General features: G+C 49.2%; 1 protein-coding gene across 1 annotated transcript in view; it reads right to left on the bottom strand.

Annotated features, from left to right (window-relative positions):
* Positions 1-2,186: 2,186 nt before the first annotated feature.
* The window catches only part of LOC119958368 (transmembrane protein 41A-like), a 35,381-nt gene continuing 18,296 nt past the window's right edge, over positions 2,187-19,271 (bottom strand). The window contains exons 4-5 of the mRNA XM_038786847.1: positions 4,463-4,601; positions 2,187-2,739 (exon numbers count right to left, since the gene is read on the bottom strand). Of these exons, the coding sequence (XP_038642775.1) occupies positions 2,516-2,739; positions 4,463-4,601 (363 nt within the window). The 3' untranslated portion in view covers positions 2,187-2,515. The remainder of the gene's footprint in view (positions 2,740-4,462; positions 4,602-19,271) is intronic.

Consider the following 19,271-nt stretch of genomic DNA (forward strand, 5'->3'; position numbering starts at 1 on the left):
CCAGGGTTGAAGGACATGTGATGTCATTAAGACACAACTGTAGAATTTGCAATCTGATTAATAATTATAACCTGACCCTCCAGCAGGAATTGATGGAATCAACTCAACTTCCTGTTTTACACCATGCCGGATTTTCCACTGTAGTTACTGGGAAGTAAAATCAAATTATCTAATTAGACTGGTCGGTTACACTGAGCCGGTTAGGTTAAACTTATTTTTCCCACTACATCCCCATTGTGGGAGCAGCTTCATCATAAGGAGTGCAGTGGCTCAAGAGAAGGCCAACCACCATTCTACTCAAGAGCATTTAGCGATAGAAAATAGCTATTGCCAGTGTCACACACATCCTACCATCAAAAATATAACACCACCCCCCCCCCCAACAAAACATGCAGTTTAGTTTTGCTGATTCACAGCATACCAGACAAGTTTAAATATTAAAAATATTCCTTGAATTCTACCCATGGAAATCAACAAAAATGTTGAACTTTTAAGACTTCCAAAGATTAAGACTGGTATTAAAGATTGATCAAATAAATACATTCAACAACTATAGAGTAGGTCTGAGGAAAACAGTGGAGGGGGGACCCTGGCAGCTCTCCAATAGGCAGTGCCCATGCAGTAACCCTGCACCTGTAAGATTTTTAAACAGGAGTGAAAGTGGGTGCGTGGGCATCTGTCTGAGAAGATGTAGCAGGCTTGTGGACACCAAGAAGGATAGGAATGGCAAGTCAGGCACCACAATGTCCTGGATACATATTGTTATTAATTTGCAGCATGGTTCACAGGTACAACGGCACAAGGATCAAATTCAATAAGACTGCAAAATTCAAACAGGTGACTTCTGTATCAAATTAAAGATCAGTACGGTTTTCAAAGTTCCTTGTAATGCACAGAGCTGCACTTACACCCACTACTCTCTCCCAAGCCCCGGCAACATTAAGTTTCCTGCTTCCTCACACCTATTATCAGGTGCTGGCTTCTCACCAACCTCTTCCCTGGATACGTTGACAAAATATATTTTATTTTTAAATAAAGAAGTAATTTTGAAAAGTATATTAACAGCTGGTCAGATGATTAATGTCCTTACTTATTCTGAGCTACATGGGCTCAGGTAGCACACTCACCAGTGTTGAGGTTAGTGCCTCAAAGCTTACTCCTGTTCACATACATGTCTACCATTCCCAAACAGCTTGTTGATTTGGGACTCCCTCCCACTCAACCTGGATTGTGAAACCACAATTCAAACATTTACTATTAAAAGCCTTTTGAATGATGAGGGGAAAATATCCTTTTTTTGTTTACAGGCTTCGTTTGTTCTAAGGTGCAACATTTGAGATCCCTTAAGTCTCATCCTAGCCTTTCACAATACCATGAATAATTTGAGGCAGTTTTGAGACACTGGGAACCAGTGTGGTGTTTGTTGCTAATATGGCCACACACAGTAGCCCATGAAACAAGCCCTGATGTGACCTCTTGAGATAACAACAGGATAGGCACTCAACCAGGCAGCACTGTAATCCACACAAATGCCTGCCTGCATTCCTTGCAGTGCAAGTGATCTGCCACAACATGAGCCAGTTCAGCGTACAATGACTGCCCTGCTGATCTGATAACAGAAACAGAGGCTGGAGGTTGGTCTTGCGAATACGCAGCAAGGCTGCAAATTGCAGCGATGGCAACTTGAACTTCAAGAAAAATCTGGCACCACAAGGAGCTCAGCTTTTTCACCGCAGGCAATACAATGGCCAAGCCAGAGGAAAATAAATTGCAACAAGCAGCAGCTATTTATCTCAGATCTCTGGGGTATTTGGCACTATTGCAATCTCCCAACATCAGCGAAGGCTGGAAAAGCTGGACAGAAAAAAGAATAGTGCCTCTCATGACCTCAGGGCACTCTAAAGTGCTTTACAGCCAATGAAATACTTCTGGTGTGAAGTCACTGTTGTAATGTCAGAAAGGCAAAAGACAGAACAATTATAGAGTGGCCTGTTAGCCTGGGAACCCTTTAGCTTCTGCAGTCTAAATGTGCTGCTCCCTCCCCTGGGAGGACAGGTCACATCTTTTCTAATTAGCACCAAGACCGACCTGCATAATTTGGGTCTTGAATAAGCAACATCTATGATTCTGACAAGTTGAGAACTTACTAGGTTTAAATGAAAATAAATATCAATCTTGCCTCTGCATTCACTGCCATAATAGAGCTTATTTTAATTACCCGTAAAGCAAGATAACAACCCACTCAGAAGTGACTGCCACTTAATAACCAAGCATCTGATGTCATTTAGGAGTGCAGCATTAACAAGTGGGCACCTACCAGCTTACACTCAGCTACGTGGATTTAACCTGAATTGGTTGTTTGTAGGTGGTACTTTGGAGATTGTGGCACAGTTAAGATTCTACTGAACAAGCGTCTGTGACACAAATAAAATTACAGATTTTAGAAAGATCGTTCCTTCAGATTAAGAACATTTCATACAATAATAAAATTACAAATCACAGGGATCAGTATTGGTCATCTTTCTTTCCGATCGTTGTCTAAATGCCCATTTTTGACCTTCCCACCCAACTGCAGGTGTTGGTGACTGTAGTGCTTGATGAGAGTTCCTGGGACAAGTGCCACGATGGCAACGGCCAGCAGTTTCATGAGGATGGACCATGAAAACAGGTTATCCAGTGACGAGATCTCAGACAGGATGCAGCCAGTCTGGACGCAGATAAAATTATAGGGGAGAAGACCTAAAAGAGGAAAGAAAATATTTGAATAATTTCTAATGTTAAAGCTCAATAAATATTCAAAAATGTTTTCTCCCTCACCGAAAAAATGATTTATTTCTGAGTTACGGCTGCAAATACCAGAACCCTCTCAGGTACCCTGCAAATGTGAACAAGTGAGGCTGTAGACTCGGACACAAAGGAAAACTTGAACCTTTCCTCATCCAATGCACACAAATGTGAGTGGAAAGAAATCAGGAGCACGAATCATGAATGCAGAGCCTCCTCGGTCTGATTAAGTATCCACAAGACAGGTACAGAATGGGTTAGATAAAGTGAAGTTCTTACATAAAGCTGCCTTAACAACATTCCTAATACGTGCTGGCCAACAGGAGTGTTTCAAGTACAAAATTAACTTCACAATCTGGTTTGTAGGAGAAAATGAACACTTTTAAAAAAAAAGTTATATGCATGGAGCTGGGAAAAGCTGATAAAGGACTTTTTGGTTCTACAGTATCCAAGGTGGGGGAAGTAGGCCTTCTCCTTGAACCACTGCAGAAGAGAATTTCAAGATATTCCAAGGATAATGCACTTCCAGATCAAGGTGGTGTGCAATTTGCAGTGGAATTCAAAAAAGTGATAACAATCCCCTGATATTGCTAATATTGTATTTGCTGGTGACAGAGGGAAATGCTGCTTAAATAAGATATGGGAGTTGCTGTTTGGGATTATCTGATGGCAAATGTGAAAGAGGCAAAAGTATTTGGGAAGTTCAAAATGCAGTTCAACTACACAATTGGAGGGGTAAGGGAACAGAAAGATGGGTGCCAATGGAGAGGAGGTAATAGAGGAAGGTTTTGGTGGGGATTATGGTGATTTGATGTATAGGTTTTGGTGGGAGGGGAAGAGGATTAGATGGATGGGCTTTGATATTCTGAATGACCATTTCTCAATGTGAAAACATAATTTTACTTAGCATAGATATTATTATAATAATAATTTTTATTAGTGTCACAAGTATGCTTACATTAACACTGCAATGAAGTTACTGTTAAAAACCCATAGTCGCCAAACTTCAGCGCCTGTTTGGGAACACAGAGGGAGAATTGAGAATGTCCAATTCACCTAACAAGCAGGTCTTTCGAGACTTGTGGGAGGAAACCGGAGCACACGGAGGATACCCACCCAGACACAGGGAGAACGTGCAGACTCCGCATAGACAGTGACCCAAGCCAGGAATCGAACCTCGGACCATGGCGCTGTGAAGCAACAGTGCTAACCACTGTGCTACCGTGCCGGCCATAATATTGGCATACATGTTGACATTGAAGCCTCAAAAAAATTCCCCCCCCCCCCCCCCCCCCCCCCCCCCCCCCAAAAATGGGGGTTCACCTTTCTGTTGAGTATAAAAGTGAACCTGGATATAGGCGGTTACCATTTTGAAATGCCATCAGCATCTGACACAAAGATTGGCCGTGTCTCAAACTCCAGCGCATCTACGCAACTGTATAGTCTGCTTGATCCTTTGCACCAAGTTACAAGGTACCAGTAAGTAAAACATGCATTTGTGGGGTGAAAATTTGAGGCTGACTGCTAGGGTGAATGTGGCACGCTGCGGCTGAAAAGTGAGGGTTGACTTATATGCAGAGTTTATGCAAAAATATTAGGTTTGGGGATGGGAAAATAGGGTCATCTTGTAAACCTTGTAAGGGTCAACAACTGATTTACAGCAGGAATCATAGCTTACCAATAACAATGGAGAAGAAGAACTGGGTGAGAGGAACTTCAAGGATTGGAGAAGTGATGTTCAGGAACCAGTTTGGAGTCATGGGAAAAAACCTGAGGAACAAGAGGAAGAAGAAGAGACTGTTCCTGTTCTCTTGCACCTGTAAATAGAAAATCAGGAACAAGATAAAGTTAAGGCTTCAACTTGTCAAATAAAACCATCACATCCAAATTAAGTCAATATTAATGCCTGAATCAACGGTTCTCATTTTGCGCACAGCACCTACCCCTTGGAATAGATTTAAAGTGAATACTGATAGAAAACTGACATTTGATAACAAACGAGAAGATTAAATTCTATTAATCTCACGCTGTGCAATCAATTCATTCTACCGGACTCCAAAAAAAATAAATCCCATTGCAAGATCATTTGCTACATAGGAGCTTCTGCGACATCGGTCTGGGAGAATTTGCAGACCTTTGCCTTTGACTGTTCGGACTGCTCCATTTGTCTCTGTCTCGGCGGAGGAGGGTTCATGGAACTGGTGACAAGTAAAGGGTAGCATCGTCTTGCTAACAGGTGTCAAGTTTTTCCTGGAGTGCACACAATAAAAAAAAGGGGGAACTTGCATTTGGAGGCAGGAGAAATAGTGGAGGTTTTAAATGAATACGTACTTTACATCTGTCTTTACAAAAGAAAGATGCTGCCTAAGCAGAGATGAGGAGGTAGTAACTGGGGTGCACTAAAAGAATTTACAATCAAGAAGGAGGTGGTGTTAGAAAGGTTATCTTAACATAAAATTGTTTAAGGTACCAAGACCAGATGAGATGTATCCAAGTGTATTGAGTGGAAGTGATAATCTTCCAGTCTTCCTTAGACATGAGGGTAGTGCCAAAGGACTGGAGAACGAGAATGTTCAAAAAAAGGATGTAAGGATATAGCTGCCAACTACGGACCGATCAGTTTGACTTCAGTGATAGGGAAATTTTTAAAAGTTTAAAACTACAGTTCGGGACAAAATCAAAAGTGACTGAGGCAAGTGTAGGATAATTAAGAAAATCATGTTTAACTAACTTGAGTTTATGAAGAATGTAATAGAGAAGGTTGATAAGGGAAATGTTGTTGATGTGATTTATATGGATTTTCAAAAATTCTAGTTCATGGAATCAAAGGAAAACAAGGTACTTGGATCAGAAATGAGTTAAGTGACAGGAAACAGAATAGTGATTAATGGCTATTTTTTAGATTGGAGGAAGGTTTGTGGTGGAGTTCCCCAGCGGTCAGAGTTGGGACCCTTGCCCTTCCTGATATATATTTATGACTGAGCCTGTCGCGGCACGGTGGTGCAGTGGTTAGCATTGCTGCCTCACGGCGCCGAGGTCCCAGGTTCGATCCAGGCTCTGGGTCACTGTCCGTGTGGAGTTTTCACATTCTCCCAGTGTTTGCCTGGGTTTCGCCCCCACAACCCAAAGATGTGCAGAGTAGGTGGATTGACCACGCTAAATTGCCCCTTAATTGGAAAAAATGAATTGGGCACTCTAAATTTATATTAAAAATAAAATGACTGAGCTTGTGGTGTTCAGGGCATGATTTCAAAATTTAATGATGATAAAGATTGGAAACGTCAACTATGATGAGGATAGTCTAAAACTTCAAAAGGGCATAGAAATGTGGTGGTTTGGACAGACAAGTAGTGGTTGTAATTCAATGCGGAGAAGTGCGAGGTGATTCATTTTGGCAGGAAGAATAGGGAGACACAGTATAAAATAAAGGGAGAAAATCTAAAGGAGATGCAGGAACAAAGAGACCTTGGTGTACATGTACATAAGTCATTGAAGATGGTAGTGCATGTTGAGAGAGCAGTTAATAAAGCATATAGTGGACTTCCGGTGGCAGTCATGGAGTGAGTGGGCACTTATTTAGTAGCTCCCACACGTGGTGGACCTTTGGGACCTTTTCCCCTGACTTATGGGGGATTTGATCAGTAAAATAGGAGACTGATGAGGTAGAGAAGAATCCCCCGCCAGTTTATGGAATCGTGGACCTGAAGTGGTCTGAAAAGGAGAGATCGTTGGGGCAAAGAAGGGAGTGGAGTCTGCAGCACTGGAAAACATGGTGGAGGCTCAGGGACTGGGATTGTTGGCCCAGTGGTCAACGGAGCAGCTTGTAGAATTCCTTCAGGAGAGCTTTGCTAAGCAAAGACAAGAGTACCTGGAACCAATTAAGACTGGGATTGATCGGGTAAAGCAAAGATGGGAAGCCCAGGGCCAGGCAATCAAGAAGGTGGCTGAGCACAAGGGCCCGCTAACCGCGTTGGCGGCGGAGATGGGGCTGATGAGGGACCACCAGAAAAGGCTACAAGAGAACGTGGAGGATCTGGAGAACAGGTCGCGCAGGCAGAACTTGAGGATCATTGGCCTCCTGGAGGGCAGCGAGGGATCGGACGCAGGGGCATATGTGGCGCGTTATGTTAGAGAAGCTGCTGGGAGAAGGTACGTTTACTCGACCCGTGGCAGTGACAGCACAGTCGCACAGTGGTTAGCACTATGGCTTCACAGCGCCAGGGGCCCAGGTTCGATTCCCGGCTTGGGTCACTGTCTGTGCGGAGTCTGCACGCTCTTCCCGTGTCTGCGTGGGTTCCTTCCTGGTGCTCCGGTTTCCTCTCACAAGTCCCAAAAGACGTGCTATTAGGTAATTTGGACATTCTGAATTCTCCCTCTGTGTACCCCAACTGGAATGTGGAAACTAGGGGCTTTTCACAGTAACTTCATTGCAATGTTAATGTAAGCCTACTTGTGACAATAAAGATTATTAGCACAACATCGAGGGTTGAAGGGCCTGTACTGCGCTGTAATGTTCTAAAACTAGGGGGGCTGCAATCTTGATCAATAAGCGGGTGTCATTTGAGGTAGGGAATATAGTGGCGGACTCAGAGGGTAGGTATGTTATGGTGAGTGGGAAGCTCGCAGGGATGCTGGGACAACGCGGAGTTTATGAGGCGGGTGTTGGGGAAGATTCCGGACCTGGACTCGCATAGGTTGATCGTGGCGGGGGACTTTAATGCGGTCATTGATCCAAGGTTGGATCAGTCGAGTTCAAAGACAGGGAGGGTGCCAGTTACGGCGAAGGAGCTAAAAGGTTTTATGGAGCAGATGGGAGGGGCAGATCTGTGGAGGGTCGGACGGCCAAGAGCGAAGGAGTTTTCTTTTTTCTCCCATGTTCACAAAGTGTACTCCCGGATTGATTTATTCGTTTTGAACAGGGCTTTGCTGGAGGGAGTGGTGGATGCTGAGTATTCGGCGATTGTTGTGTCAGACCATGCCCCACACTGGGTGGATCTACGGGTGAGCAAGGAGGGGGGTCAGCGCCTGCATGGAGATTGGATGTAGGACTGTTTGCGAATGAGGGGGTGTGCGGGCAAGTGAGGGAGGCTATCCAGAGTTATTTGAAGATAAATGACACTAGGAAGTTTCAGCAACAACGCTGTGGGAGGCTGAGGGCAGTGGTTAGGGGGGAGCTCATTTCGATACGGGCTCATAGGGAGAAGGTGGAGCGGGCAGAGCTGGATAGGCTGGTTAGGGAGATACTCCAGGACAGAAGATATTCTGAAGCCCCAGAGGCAGGGTTGTTGAAGGAGCAGCACAAGCTGCAGGTGGAAGTTTGGTCTAATATCCACTGGGAAAGCGGTGGAGCTATTGAGGAAGGCAAGAGGGGTGATATGAGTATGGTGAGAAGGCCAGTAGGATGCTAGCACATCAGCTCAGGAAAAGGGAGGCGGCCAGGACGATATAAAGAGGGAAGGACAGAGGGGGGAAACACGGTCTTGTCTTGGACCCAGCGGGGGGTGAACGGGGTGTTCGAGGAGTTTTACAGTTGGCTGTACGAGTTCCCCCAGCTGGGGTGGAGGGGATGAGGCTGTTTTTGGAAGGGTTGATTTTCCGACGGTGCAGGAAGGGTTAGTGGAGGGATTGGGAGCCCCAATCGGGATTGTAGAAGTAGTAGAGGGATTGGAGGCCATGCAGTTGGGTAAGGCCCCCGGACTGGACGGCTATCCAGTGGAATTTTACAAGATGATTTTTGGGATGGTAGGCCCGCTGCTGGTGAGGGCATTTAATGAGGCTAGGGAGAGGGGTGTTCTTCCCCCAACAATGTCACGGGCTTCAATCTCATTGATCCTGAAGCGGGAGAAGGACCCAGAGAAATGTGGATCATACAGACCAATCTCCCAACTAAATGTTGATGCCAAAATTGCTGGCCGCAATTCTGGCCTCGAGGATAGAGGATTGTGTTCCGGGGATAGGGGAAGACCAGACGGAGTTTGTCAAAAGCAGGCAGCTAATGGCCAATGTTAGAAGGCTCCTGAATGTAATCATGAAGCCCTCGGAGGGGGGATAGATTGAAGCGGTTGAAACTGTTTTCCTTGAAGGAAAGACTAGGAGGAGGCTTGATAAAGATTTTTAAGATCGCGAGGGGTATGGATAGGGTAAATAGGGAGAAACATTCCCCACTGAAGAAAGCATCAAAAACTAGAGGGCACGGATTCAAAATAATTGCCAAAGGGAATAAAAATGATACGAGGAAAAATGGTTGGGAGTTTAGAACAAACTTCGAGAGAGGGTAGAGGAGCCAGGTTTGATCAAGGTATCCAAAAGATCATCTGAAAAGAAAGAATATACGAAGCTACGTGGATACAGCGGGAGTGGGACAGGGAAGAATGCACCTTCAGAGAGACAGTGCAGCTCAGTGGGCCGAATGGCCTCCTTCTGCACTGTAAAGATTCTGAGTCAGTGAAAGGGCCACAATTCATTTGAATCATTCCGCTCCGTAGTTTCCCCAGACCTCCCTGCGCCTGTCCTCCATTCCTTCTGAGTCCAAGTATTTGTTGCTGCCCAGAAATCAACAATAATGTTGTGACCGATATCAGAAGTTCAATGCTTGCTCAAATCAGTTTGAAAAAGGAATCTGAGAATTCAGTGTTTTTAAAAAGTCAAAGTGGCCACGCCAAAGCAGTGTTGAGAATTGCCTTTCCCCTTGAACTGCCCCAACATAAGCAGCAAGTGATAGACAGAATTAAGCGATCCCACAACCAACGGATCAGATTGACCCCTTAATTGGCAAAAATGAATTGGGTACTCTAAATTTATTAAAAAACTAAAGAGCTGGTCATTGACTTTAGGAAGGAAAGTACTGTACACGCCCCAGTCTGCATCAACGGGGCCGAGATGGAGATGGTTGACAGCTTCAAATTCCTAGGTGTGCACATCACTAATAATCTGTACTGGTCCACCCACCAGTAAGAAAGCACAACAGCACCTATACATCCTCAGGAAACTAGGAAATTCAGCATGTTCACACTAACTCTTACCAATTTATACAGATACAGCATAGAAAGCATCCTATCCGGCTGCATCACAGCTTGGTTTGGCATCTGCTCAGCCCTAGACTGTAAGAAACTAGTATTGTGAACACAGCCCAGTCCATCACGCGAACCCACCTCCCATCCATTGACTCTTTCTACACCTTCCGCTGCCTGGGGAAAGCAGGCAGCATAATCAAAGACCCCTCCCACTGGGTTATTCACTCTTCCAACTTCTTCCATCGGGCAGGAGATACTTTAAAGGTCTGAGAATACCCACTAACAGGTTCAAAAACAGCAGAGGGCAGCAGAGCAGAGCTGAGCTGAGCAGAGCAGAGCAGAGCAGAGCAGCTGATTGGCTGTTCCGGGGAAATTTGCATACGCGCAATGCGGTCAGCCTAATTTGAAGGTGTACCTGCGAAGGATACCCGAGGACTTGAGTGAAGGCAAGCATCCAGCAGAGGGCAGCAGAGCAGAGCTGCTGATTGGCTGTTCCGGGGAAATTTGCATACGTGCAGTGCGGTCAGCCTAATTTGAAGGTGGTTTGTGGAGGGGCTGTTGTCAAGTGACAGTTAAACCCGAAATACTTGGTCAGTGTTTCCCACCCTACCTCCTCCTCTAACCAAAAAAAAAAACCACGGTCGTTGGGAAGCGGGAGCAGGGGCCTGTCGTGAAGGTGACTGAGTGCCTTTAAATTTGCTTACCTTTCAGCGGGAGCAGGGTTTGACGGAATATCAGGTAAGCTCTTCCTTTTTTTTTTTAAATTTAGATTAGCCAATTATTTTTTCCAATTAAGGGGCAATTTAGCGTGGCCAATCCACCTACTCTGCACATTTTTTGGGTTGTGGGGGCGAAACCCACGCAGACACGGGGAGAACGTGCTCTTCCTTTCTTTTTCTTGTTTTTTTTAAATCTAGAGGTGATGTCAGGGAAGGCAGTGCAATGCTCCTCCTGCAGAATGTTTGAGGTGAGGGACGCCGTCAGTGTCCCTGCTGATTTCATCTGTGGGAAGTGCACCCAACTCCAGCTCCTCAAAAACCGTTAGGGAACTGGAGCTGGATGAACTTCGGATCATTCGGGAGACAGAGGGGGTCATAGCTAGAAGCTTCATGGAGGTAGTTACGCCAAAGAATAAAGATAGATGGGTGACGGTGAGAGTGGCTGAGGGTAAGCAGTCAGTACAGGGATCCCCTGTGGTCGTTCCCCTTAGTAACAGGTATACCGCTTTGGATACTGTTGGGGGGGGGGGGACTTACCAGGGTCAGCCATGGGGTACAGGTCTCTGGCACAGAGTCTGTCCCTGTTGCTCAGAAGGGAAGGGGGGAAAGGAGTAGAACATTAGTCATTGGAGACTCCATAGTTAGGGGGATAGATAGGAGATTCTGTAGGAACGAGAGAGACTCGCGGTTGGTGTGTTGCCTCCCAGGTGCCAGGGTCCGCGATGTCTCAGATTGTGTTTTCGGGATCCTTAAGGGGGAGGGGGAGCAGCCCCAAGTCATGGTCCACATAGGTACCAACGACATAGGTAGGAAAAGGGATAGGGATGTAAGGCAGGAATTCAGGGAGCTAGGGTGGAAACTTAGAGCTGGAACAAACAGAGTTATTATCGCTGGGTTGTTACCCGTGCCACGTGCTAGCGAGTCGAGGAATAGGGAGAGAGAGCAGTTGAACACGTGGCTGCAGGGATGGTGCAGGAGGGAGGGTTTCAGATTCCTGGACAATTGGGGCTCATTCTGGGGTAGGTGGGACCTCTACAAACGGGATGGTCTACACCTGGACCAGAGGGGTACTAATATCCTCGGGGGGAGGTTTGCTAATGCTCTTCGGGAGGGTTTAAACTAGTTCAGCAGGGGATTGGGAACCTGAATTGTAGCTCCAGTACACAAGAAGCTGAGAGTAGTGAGGTCATGAGTAAGGTTTCAAAGTTGCAGGAGTGTACCGGCAAGAAGGAAAGTGGTCTAAAGTGCGTCTACTTCAATGCCAGGAGCATCCGGAATAAGGTGGCATGGATTAGTACCTGGGACTTCGATGTTGTGGCCATTCCGGAGACATGGATAGAGCAGGGACAGGAATGGTTGTTGCAGGTGCCGGGGTTTAGATATTTCAGTAAGTTCAGGGAAGGTGGTAAGAGAGGGGGAGGGGTGGCATTGTTAGTCAAGGACAGTATTACGGTGGCTGAGAGGACATTTGATGAGGACTCGAATACTGAGGTAGTATGGGCTGAGTTAAGAAACAGGAAAGGAAAGGTCACCCTGTTAGGGCTTTTCTAACCACTGCGCCACCATACCGCCCTAACTGACATATAGACGTGTTAGTGGACAATAGTTCAAACTCTGTCTGCAACTTTTTACTGCTCATGAATAATTCCCTCCCAACCCCCCTAGGACCACCTTAAGAGCCTTCCACAACGTGGAGGGGGAGATTGAGATTGAGTCAGATCTATTTATTTTGATGTAGTCATCAATGTGGGCAGCATGGTAGCATTGTGGATAGTACAATTGCTTCACAGCTCCAGGGTCTCAGGTTCGATTCCGGCTTGGGTCAGTCTGTGCGGGGTCAGCACATCCTCCCCGTGTGCGCGTGGGTTTCCTCCGGGTGCTCCGGTTTCCTCCCACAGTCCAAAGATGTGCAGGTTAGGTGGATTGGCCATGATAAATTGCCCTTAGTGTCCAAAATTGCCCTTAGTGTTGGGTGGGGTTACTGGGTTATGGGGATAGGGTAGAGGTGTTGACCTTGGGTAGGGTGCTCTTTCCAAGAGCCGGTGCAGACTCGATGGGCCATATGGCTTCCTTCTGCACTGTAAATTCTATAATAAAATACAGTTGGACAGGCGCTCACAAAAGTTTCAAAATAAATTGGCTAGCAAAGTAGTATTCAATCACCAGGGTTTACGTTGGGTGAGGCGGACCCTAGCACAGATCAACAAAGTGTGGGGCGTCAGAAATTGCAATTTCTGAGTTCACTACTGAAGAGAGGACAGCCTATGTAAAATGAAAAAAAAATAATGTGTGAACATGCATGGTGGACATGTGGGAAAAGGACAAATTCCCGTTATTTGGGTGCAAAAAGCACCAAGAATCAACTCCCCCCACTTTAAGTTTAGAACAATCCAATTTAGGGTCTAAAACACAGTTCTAATCGTCTCCCAAAATAAACTGGTGGGAGTTGAGGTTGGGGAGGGAAGCTAACGGAGAGTTGATGAAATTCGTATCATCCCAGTTAAGGGTATAAACATTGACCAGAATTACTGGGGTGATCAACAGGGAGCCACAAACAATAATATATTGACCATTTTATAGGGCCATTCAAACTCCTAACACTACAGGTAACCAGACAGATTAGAAGTCTCCCACCAGAGGCTTCCGGTCACCATGGAGTGAGTGGTCACACACAAGGCAGCTCCTGCCTAAGGTTACAGAAAAGAGCTCTTTTTTAATCAATACGGGATGGAATTTTAATGAAAAGGCTAGGTGAATGTTGGAGGAGTACTTGCCCCCAGGAATGGTATGTTTCTTGGTTACCAGACCCGCAGAAACAGTGAAAGATTTGGCTGAAGCTGCAGCAAAGATAAAAGCCTTGTCCAGCATGCAGGCGGGGGAAGGGCGGGCTTAGAGGCCTCAAGCTGACTTGAGATCTTTCTGAAAGCTGAATTCTAGCAGCAGAGGGAACTGTGAAAATATCTCACCAAGGCCATTGAAGAAGCGGGGATGGGACTTCCGGTTGCGGCGATGTGGAGCTAAGCCGCACGTTCGGTAGCTCCCGCTATTTTTGGACTTTCGGGCTCTTTTAAGGGCCCGCAACGGTGCTGATTCGGCTTTTCCCCGGGTGGGAACGCAGCCACTGTGCTCAGCGGCCGGTGGATGGGCTGGACTAGAAGTGGAGCGGTCAAAAAGTCGACTTTGCAGCAGAAGGTGCGAGGCAGAAAAAACAAGATGGCGGCGGGCAGGGAACCGGCAGCGTGGCAGCAGTGGGCGCGGGAGCAGCAGGAGCTGCTTCAGCACTCCTTCAGGGAGCTAAAAGCTGAGATCCTGGAGCCGTTTAAGGCCTCGCTGGACAAGCTCATGGCGACTCAGGCCGCGGAGATTCGAAAGCTGCAGCAAAAGGCTTCGGAGAACGAGGACGAGCTCCTGGGCCTGGCAGTGAAGGTGGAGTCGCACGAGGTGCTTCACAAGAAATGGTTGGCAAGGATGGAGGAGATGGAGAACCACTCCCGCCGGAAGAACCTGCGGATTTTGAGCCTCCTGGAGGGGCTGGAAGGTTCGGAATTGGGGGCCTACGTGGTCCTGATGCTGAACTCGTTGATGGGTGCGGGGTCGTTCCGGGGACCCCTGGAGCTGGAGGGTGCCCATCGAGTGCTGCTGCGGAAGCCCAGGCCGAACGAGCCGCCCAGGGCGGTGCTGGTCCGCTTTCACCGCTTGGTCGACCGTGAGTGCGTGTTGAGATGGGCGAAGGAGGAAAGGAGCAGCAGGTGGGAGAATGTGGACATTAGGATTTATCAGGACTGGAGCGCGGAAGTGGCGAAGAGAAGGGCTGGCTTCAAACGAGCGAAAAGAGTGCTTCATAGGAAGGGGGTGAAGTTTGGCCTGTTACAACCGGCTCGCCTCTGGGTCACTTACAAGGGCCGCCAGCTCTACTTTGACTCTCCGGTGGAGGCCTGGGCTTTTGTCCAGGCAGAGAAATTGGACTCCAACTGAGGACTGGGGGGCTGGGGAAAGATGTACATTATTTGGAGGCTCTGTCCTCCTTGGTATCCTTTTGCTTATATTGGCCGCGTTTGGTGTTGCCTTTTCGTTGCTCTGAGTTTTCGTTTTTTGGGGCTGTTATTTGAAATGAAAATTGCTTATTGTCACGAGTAGGCTTCAATGAAGTTACTGTGAAAAGCCCCTAGTCGCCACATTCCGGCGCCTGTCCGGGGAGGCTGGTACGGGAATCGAACCGTGCTGCTGGCCTGCTTGGTCTGCTGTAAAAGCCAGCGATTTGACCTGGTGAGCTAAACCAGCCCCTATTTATTTACCGTGGTGCTTTTTGGGTTTCTTTTCCCACTGGTGGGGGGTTGGGGAGCAGTTTGAGGTCCCGCTGGGTCATGTGCCCGTTTTTTCACGCGTGTTGGGTTGGGGGGTGGGCCGGCACTGGGAGGGGGGATTGGTGGTTGTGTTGCATTTGGGGGGGGGGGGTCGTTGGTATGGCAGGAGTAGCCGGGGTCAGCAGGAGTCGGCTGACTTACGGAAGTACAATTTTATGGGTAACGCAGCTGGGGGGGGGGGGGGGGGAGGAGGACCGGGTTGCTGCTGTAAGGGTTGTAAGGAAACGACTGGTGAAGGGGGGGTTGGGAGGGTTCCCTGGGCGCGTGGTGGGTTGAGGGAGATCTACGGCTGATCGGCGCGGAGGGAGGGGGAGGACCCCCCAGATTCGGCTGGTCACATGGAACGTGAGGGGGCTGAATGGTCCGGTGAAGCGGTCCCGGGTCTTGGCACACTTGAGGTGGCTGGGAGCGGATGTGGCTATGCTCCAGGAGACGCACCTCAAGGCTACGGATCAGGTGAAGCTAAGAAAAGGCTGGGTGGGACAGGTGTTTCACTCGGGGCTCGATGCGAAGAACCGAGTGGTGGTAATCTTGGTCGGTAAGAGCTTGTCGTTCGTTGCATCCAATGTGGTGGCGGACAGTGCAGGTAGATATGTAATGGTGAGTGGTAGACTTCAGGGGGAGCGGGTGGTCCTGGTCAATGTGTACGCCCCCAACTGGGACGATGCGGGGTTCATGCGGCGAATGCTGGGCCTGATCCCGGACATGGAGACGGGGGGATTGATCCTGGGTGGGGACTTCAATACGGTGCTGGATCCGGCTCTGGATCGCTCAAAGTCTAGGATGGGCAAGAGGCCGGCAGCGGCCTCGGTGCTGAGGGGGTTCATGGATCAGATGGGTTTGGTGGACCCTTGGAGGTTCTTGAAGCCGGGGAGTAGGGAATTCTTCTTATTCTCCCATGTTCACAAGGCTTACTCCCGGATTGACTTTTTTGTTCTCAGTAGGGCGCTAATCCCGAGAGAGGTGGGGGCGGAGTATTCGGCGATAGCCATATCTGACCATGCTCCCCATTTGGTGGATCTGGAGCTGGGGGAGGGGAAGGTATGGAGGTAGATGTGGGGCTTTTGGCAAAGGAGGAAGTGTGTGGGCGGGTCCGTAGGGGCATAGAGGGGTATCTGGAAGCCAACGACAACGGGGAGGTGCAAGTTGGGGTGGTTTGGGAAGCGCTGAAGGCAGTAGTCAGAGGGGAGCTGATATCCATTCGGGCGCACAGGGAGAGGGCGGAGAGGGCGAGAGGGAGAGGCTGGTGGAGGAAATTGTAATGGTGGATAGGAGATATGCGGATGCCCCGGAGGAGGGGAGTTTGAGGAAGCGGCGCAATCTCCAAGCGGAGTTTGATATACTGAGGGCGCAGGGGGCGGTGTATGAGTATGGGGAGAAGGCAAGTCGGATGCTGGCCCACCAGCTCCAGAAACGGGAGGCAGCGAGAGAGATAGGGGGAGTCACGGATGCAGGAGGGAACTTGGTGCGGGGTGGTAAGGACATCAATGGGGTGTTCAGATCCTTTTATGGGGGGCTGTACCGAGCGGTGCCCTCTAGGTAGGCAGGAGGGATGGACCGCTTTCTGGAGAGGCTGGAGTTCCCAAGAGTAGGAGATGAGCGGGTGGAGGGTCTGGGGGCCCCAATCGAGCTGGAGGAACTGATGGAGGCGCTGGGAAGCATGCAGACAGGGAAAGCGCCGGGGGTTCCCGGTGGAATTTTACAAGAAGTTTTCAGATCTGCTGGGCCCGCTGCTTGTGAGGACCGTGAATGAGGCAAGGGAGGGGTGGGCGCTGCCCCTGACGATGTCAAGGGCAATTATTTCTTTGATCCTGAAGCGGGACAAAGACCTCCTTCAGTGTGGATCTTACAGGCCGATTTTGCTCCTTAATGTGGATGTAAAGTTGTTGGCAAAGGTACTGTCCAGAGGGTGGAAGATGTAGTCCCGATGGTTATCCAGGAGGACCAAACGGGATTTGTAATGGGGAGGCAACTGAATGCCAACGTACGGCGGCTCCTTAATGTTATGATGATGGCGCCGGCGGCTGGGGAGGCAGAAATAGTAGCATCAATGGATGCGGAGAAAGCTTTTGACAGGGTGGAGTGGAGTTACCTATGGGAAGTGTTGAGGAGGTTTGGGTTTGGTGAGGGGTTCATCAGCTGGGTGAGGTTGTTGTACAGCTCCCCGGTGGCGAGTGTGGTGACGAACGGGAGGAGGTCGGAGGACTTTCGGCTTTCCAGGGGGACGAGGCAGGGGTGCCCCTTGTCTCCCCTGCTCTTCGCGTTAGAGATTGAGCCCCTAGCCATGGCCCTGAGGGATTCGAAGAGTTGGAGGGGGATTGTGCGGGGGGGGACACCGGCTGTCGTTGTACGCAGATGATCTACTGTTGTATGTCGCGGATCCGGCTGAGGGGATGCCAGAGGAGTTGAAGATACTTGAGGAGTTTGGGGACTTTTCGGGTTACAAGCTCAATGTGGTGAAAAGTGAGCGGTTTGTCCTGCACCTGGGGGATCAGGAGAGGGAGATAGGTGATCTCCCGTTGAAGAGGGCTGAGAGGAGCTTTAGATATCTTGGGGTATCCAGATAGCTAGGACCTGGGGGGCCATGCACAGGCTTAACATTGAGGTTGGTGGAGCAGATGGAGGAAGAGTTCAGGAGGTGGGACGCGCTGCCGCTCTCGCTGGCGGGCAGGGTTCAGTCGCTTAAGATGATGGTGCTCCCGAGGTTTTTGTTTATTTTCCAGTGCCTCCCCATATTGATACCAAAGGTTTTTTTCAAAAGGGTAAATAAGTCTATTCTCGGGTTCGTGTGGGCGTGGAAGGCCCCGAGAGTAAGGAGGGTATTCTTGGAGCGAAGAAGGGAGGTAGGTTTGGCGTTGCCCAACCTGTGTGGGTATTACTGGGTGGCAAATGTGGCAATGATTCGCAGGTGGGTGATGGAGGGGGAGGGTGACGCATGGAAGAGATTAGAGGTGGCGTCCTGTGTGGGTATGAGTCTGGAGGCTTTGGTGACGGCCCTACTTCCACTCCCCCCGGCAAAGTACTCCACGAGTTCGGTAGTGGTGGCGTCCCTCAAAATCTGGGGGCAGTGGAGGCGGATAGGGGGGAAGTGAAGGCCTCAGTCTGGGCCCCGATACGGGGCAATCACCGTTTTGCACCGGGGAGAATGGATGGTAGATTTGGGAGTTGGCACAGGGCAGGCATCAGGCAGATTGGGGACCTCTTCCTTGATGGGAAGCTTGCGACTCTGGAGGGGAAGTGGAACCTCCCCCCTGGGAACGCTTTCAGGTATATGCAGATCAGGGCATTTGTTAAGCGGCAGGTGGCGGAGTTTCCACGGCTGCCGCCAAGGGGGGTGCAGGATAGGGTGCTCTCAGGGACAAGTGTCGATGAGGGGAAGATCTCGGCAATTTATCAGTTGATGCAGGAGGAGGAGGAGGCCTCAGTAGAGGAGCTCAAAGCGAAGTGGGGGGGGGGGGGGGAGAAGAGATTCAGGATGGAACGTTGTCGGACGCCCTGGAGAGGGTGAACTCGTCCTCTTCTTGCGCACGGCTCAGCTTAATTCAGCTGAAGGTGCTGCATAGGGCGCACATGACAGGGGCCAGGATGAGCCGGTTCTTTGGAGGGGAAGACAGGTGCAGGAGGGGTGCGGGAGGCCCAGTGAACCACACCCATGTGTTTTGGGCATGTCCGGCCTTGGAAGGGTTTTGGAAGGGGGTGGCGGGGACTTTGTCTGAAGTGGTCGGGTCTAGGGTCAGGCTGGGCTGGGGGCTCGCGATTTGTGGGGAAGCTTCGGAGCCGGAAGTGCAGGAGGCGAGAGAGGCCGGCATTCTGGCCTTTGCGTCTCTAGTAGCCCGGCGCAGGATTCTGTTACAGTGGAGGGACACGCAGCCCCCGAGTTCGGAGGCCTGGATCAACGACATGGCTGGGTTTATCAAGCTGGAGAAGGTTATGTTTGCCCTGAGGGGGTCGGTACAGGGGTTCTTTCGGCGGTGGCAGCCCTTTCTTGATTTCCTGGCGAAGGGGTAGAGGGTGGTCAGTCTCAGCAGCAACCTGGGGGGGGGGATTCGGGGCTGCTTAAGGGGGTTTGTTTTTGCGACAGTGGGCTTGTTATTTTCTTCTTTCTTGTATTGTTGTTTGTTATTATTTATTATTCTGTTGGGGGGGGGGGGGGGGGGGGGGGGGGGTTCTTTTCTCGTTTCGGTGTAGAACCACACCTTGTCTACTTTAACTGTGGGGAGAAAATTTGTTGTTGAAAAACTTGAATAAGAAGTGGGTACTTTAAATTTATTGAAAAAGAGATAAAGCAAAATGATCCACCCAAGGTGGCCACCGAGTCAAGTCAGATGACTCGACAAAGGGAGACCAGCAGACACCGTCAGCAAACTAACACTGAAGCCTACCCCACCAAT

This window comes from Scyliorhinus canicula, chromosome 2 (assembly GCF_902713615.1).
Source record: "Scyliorhinus canicula chromosome 2, sScyCan1.1, whole genome shotgun sequence".
Classification (NCBI taxonomy): domain Eukaryota; kingdom Metazoa; phylum Chordata; class Chondrichthyes; order Carcharhiniformes; family Scyliorhinidae; genus Scyliorhinus; species Scyliorhinus canicula.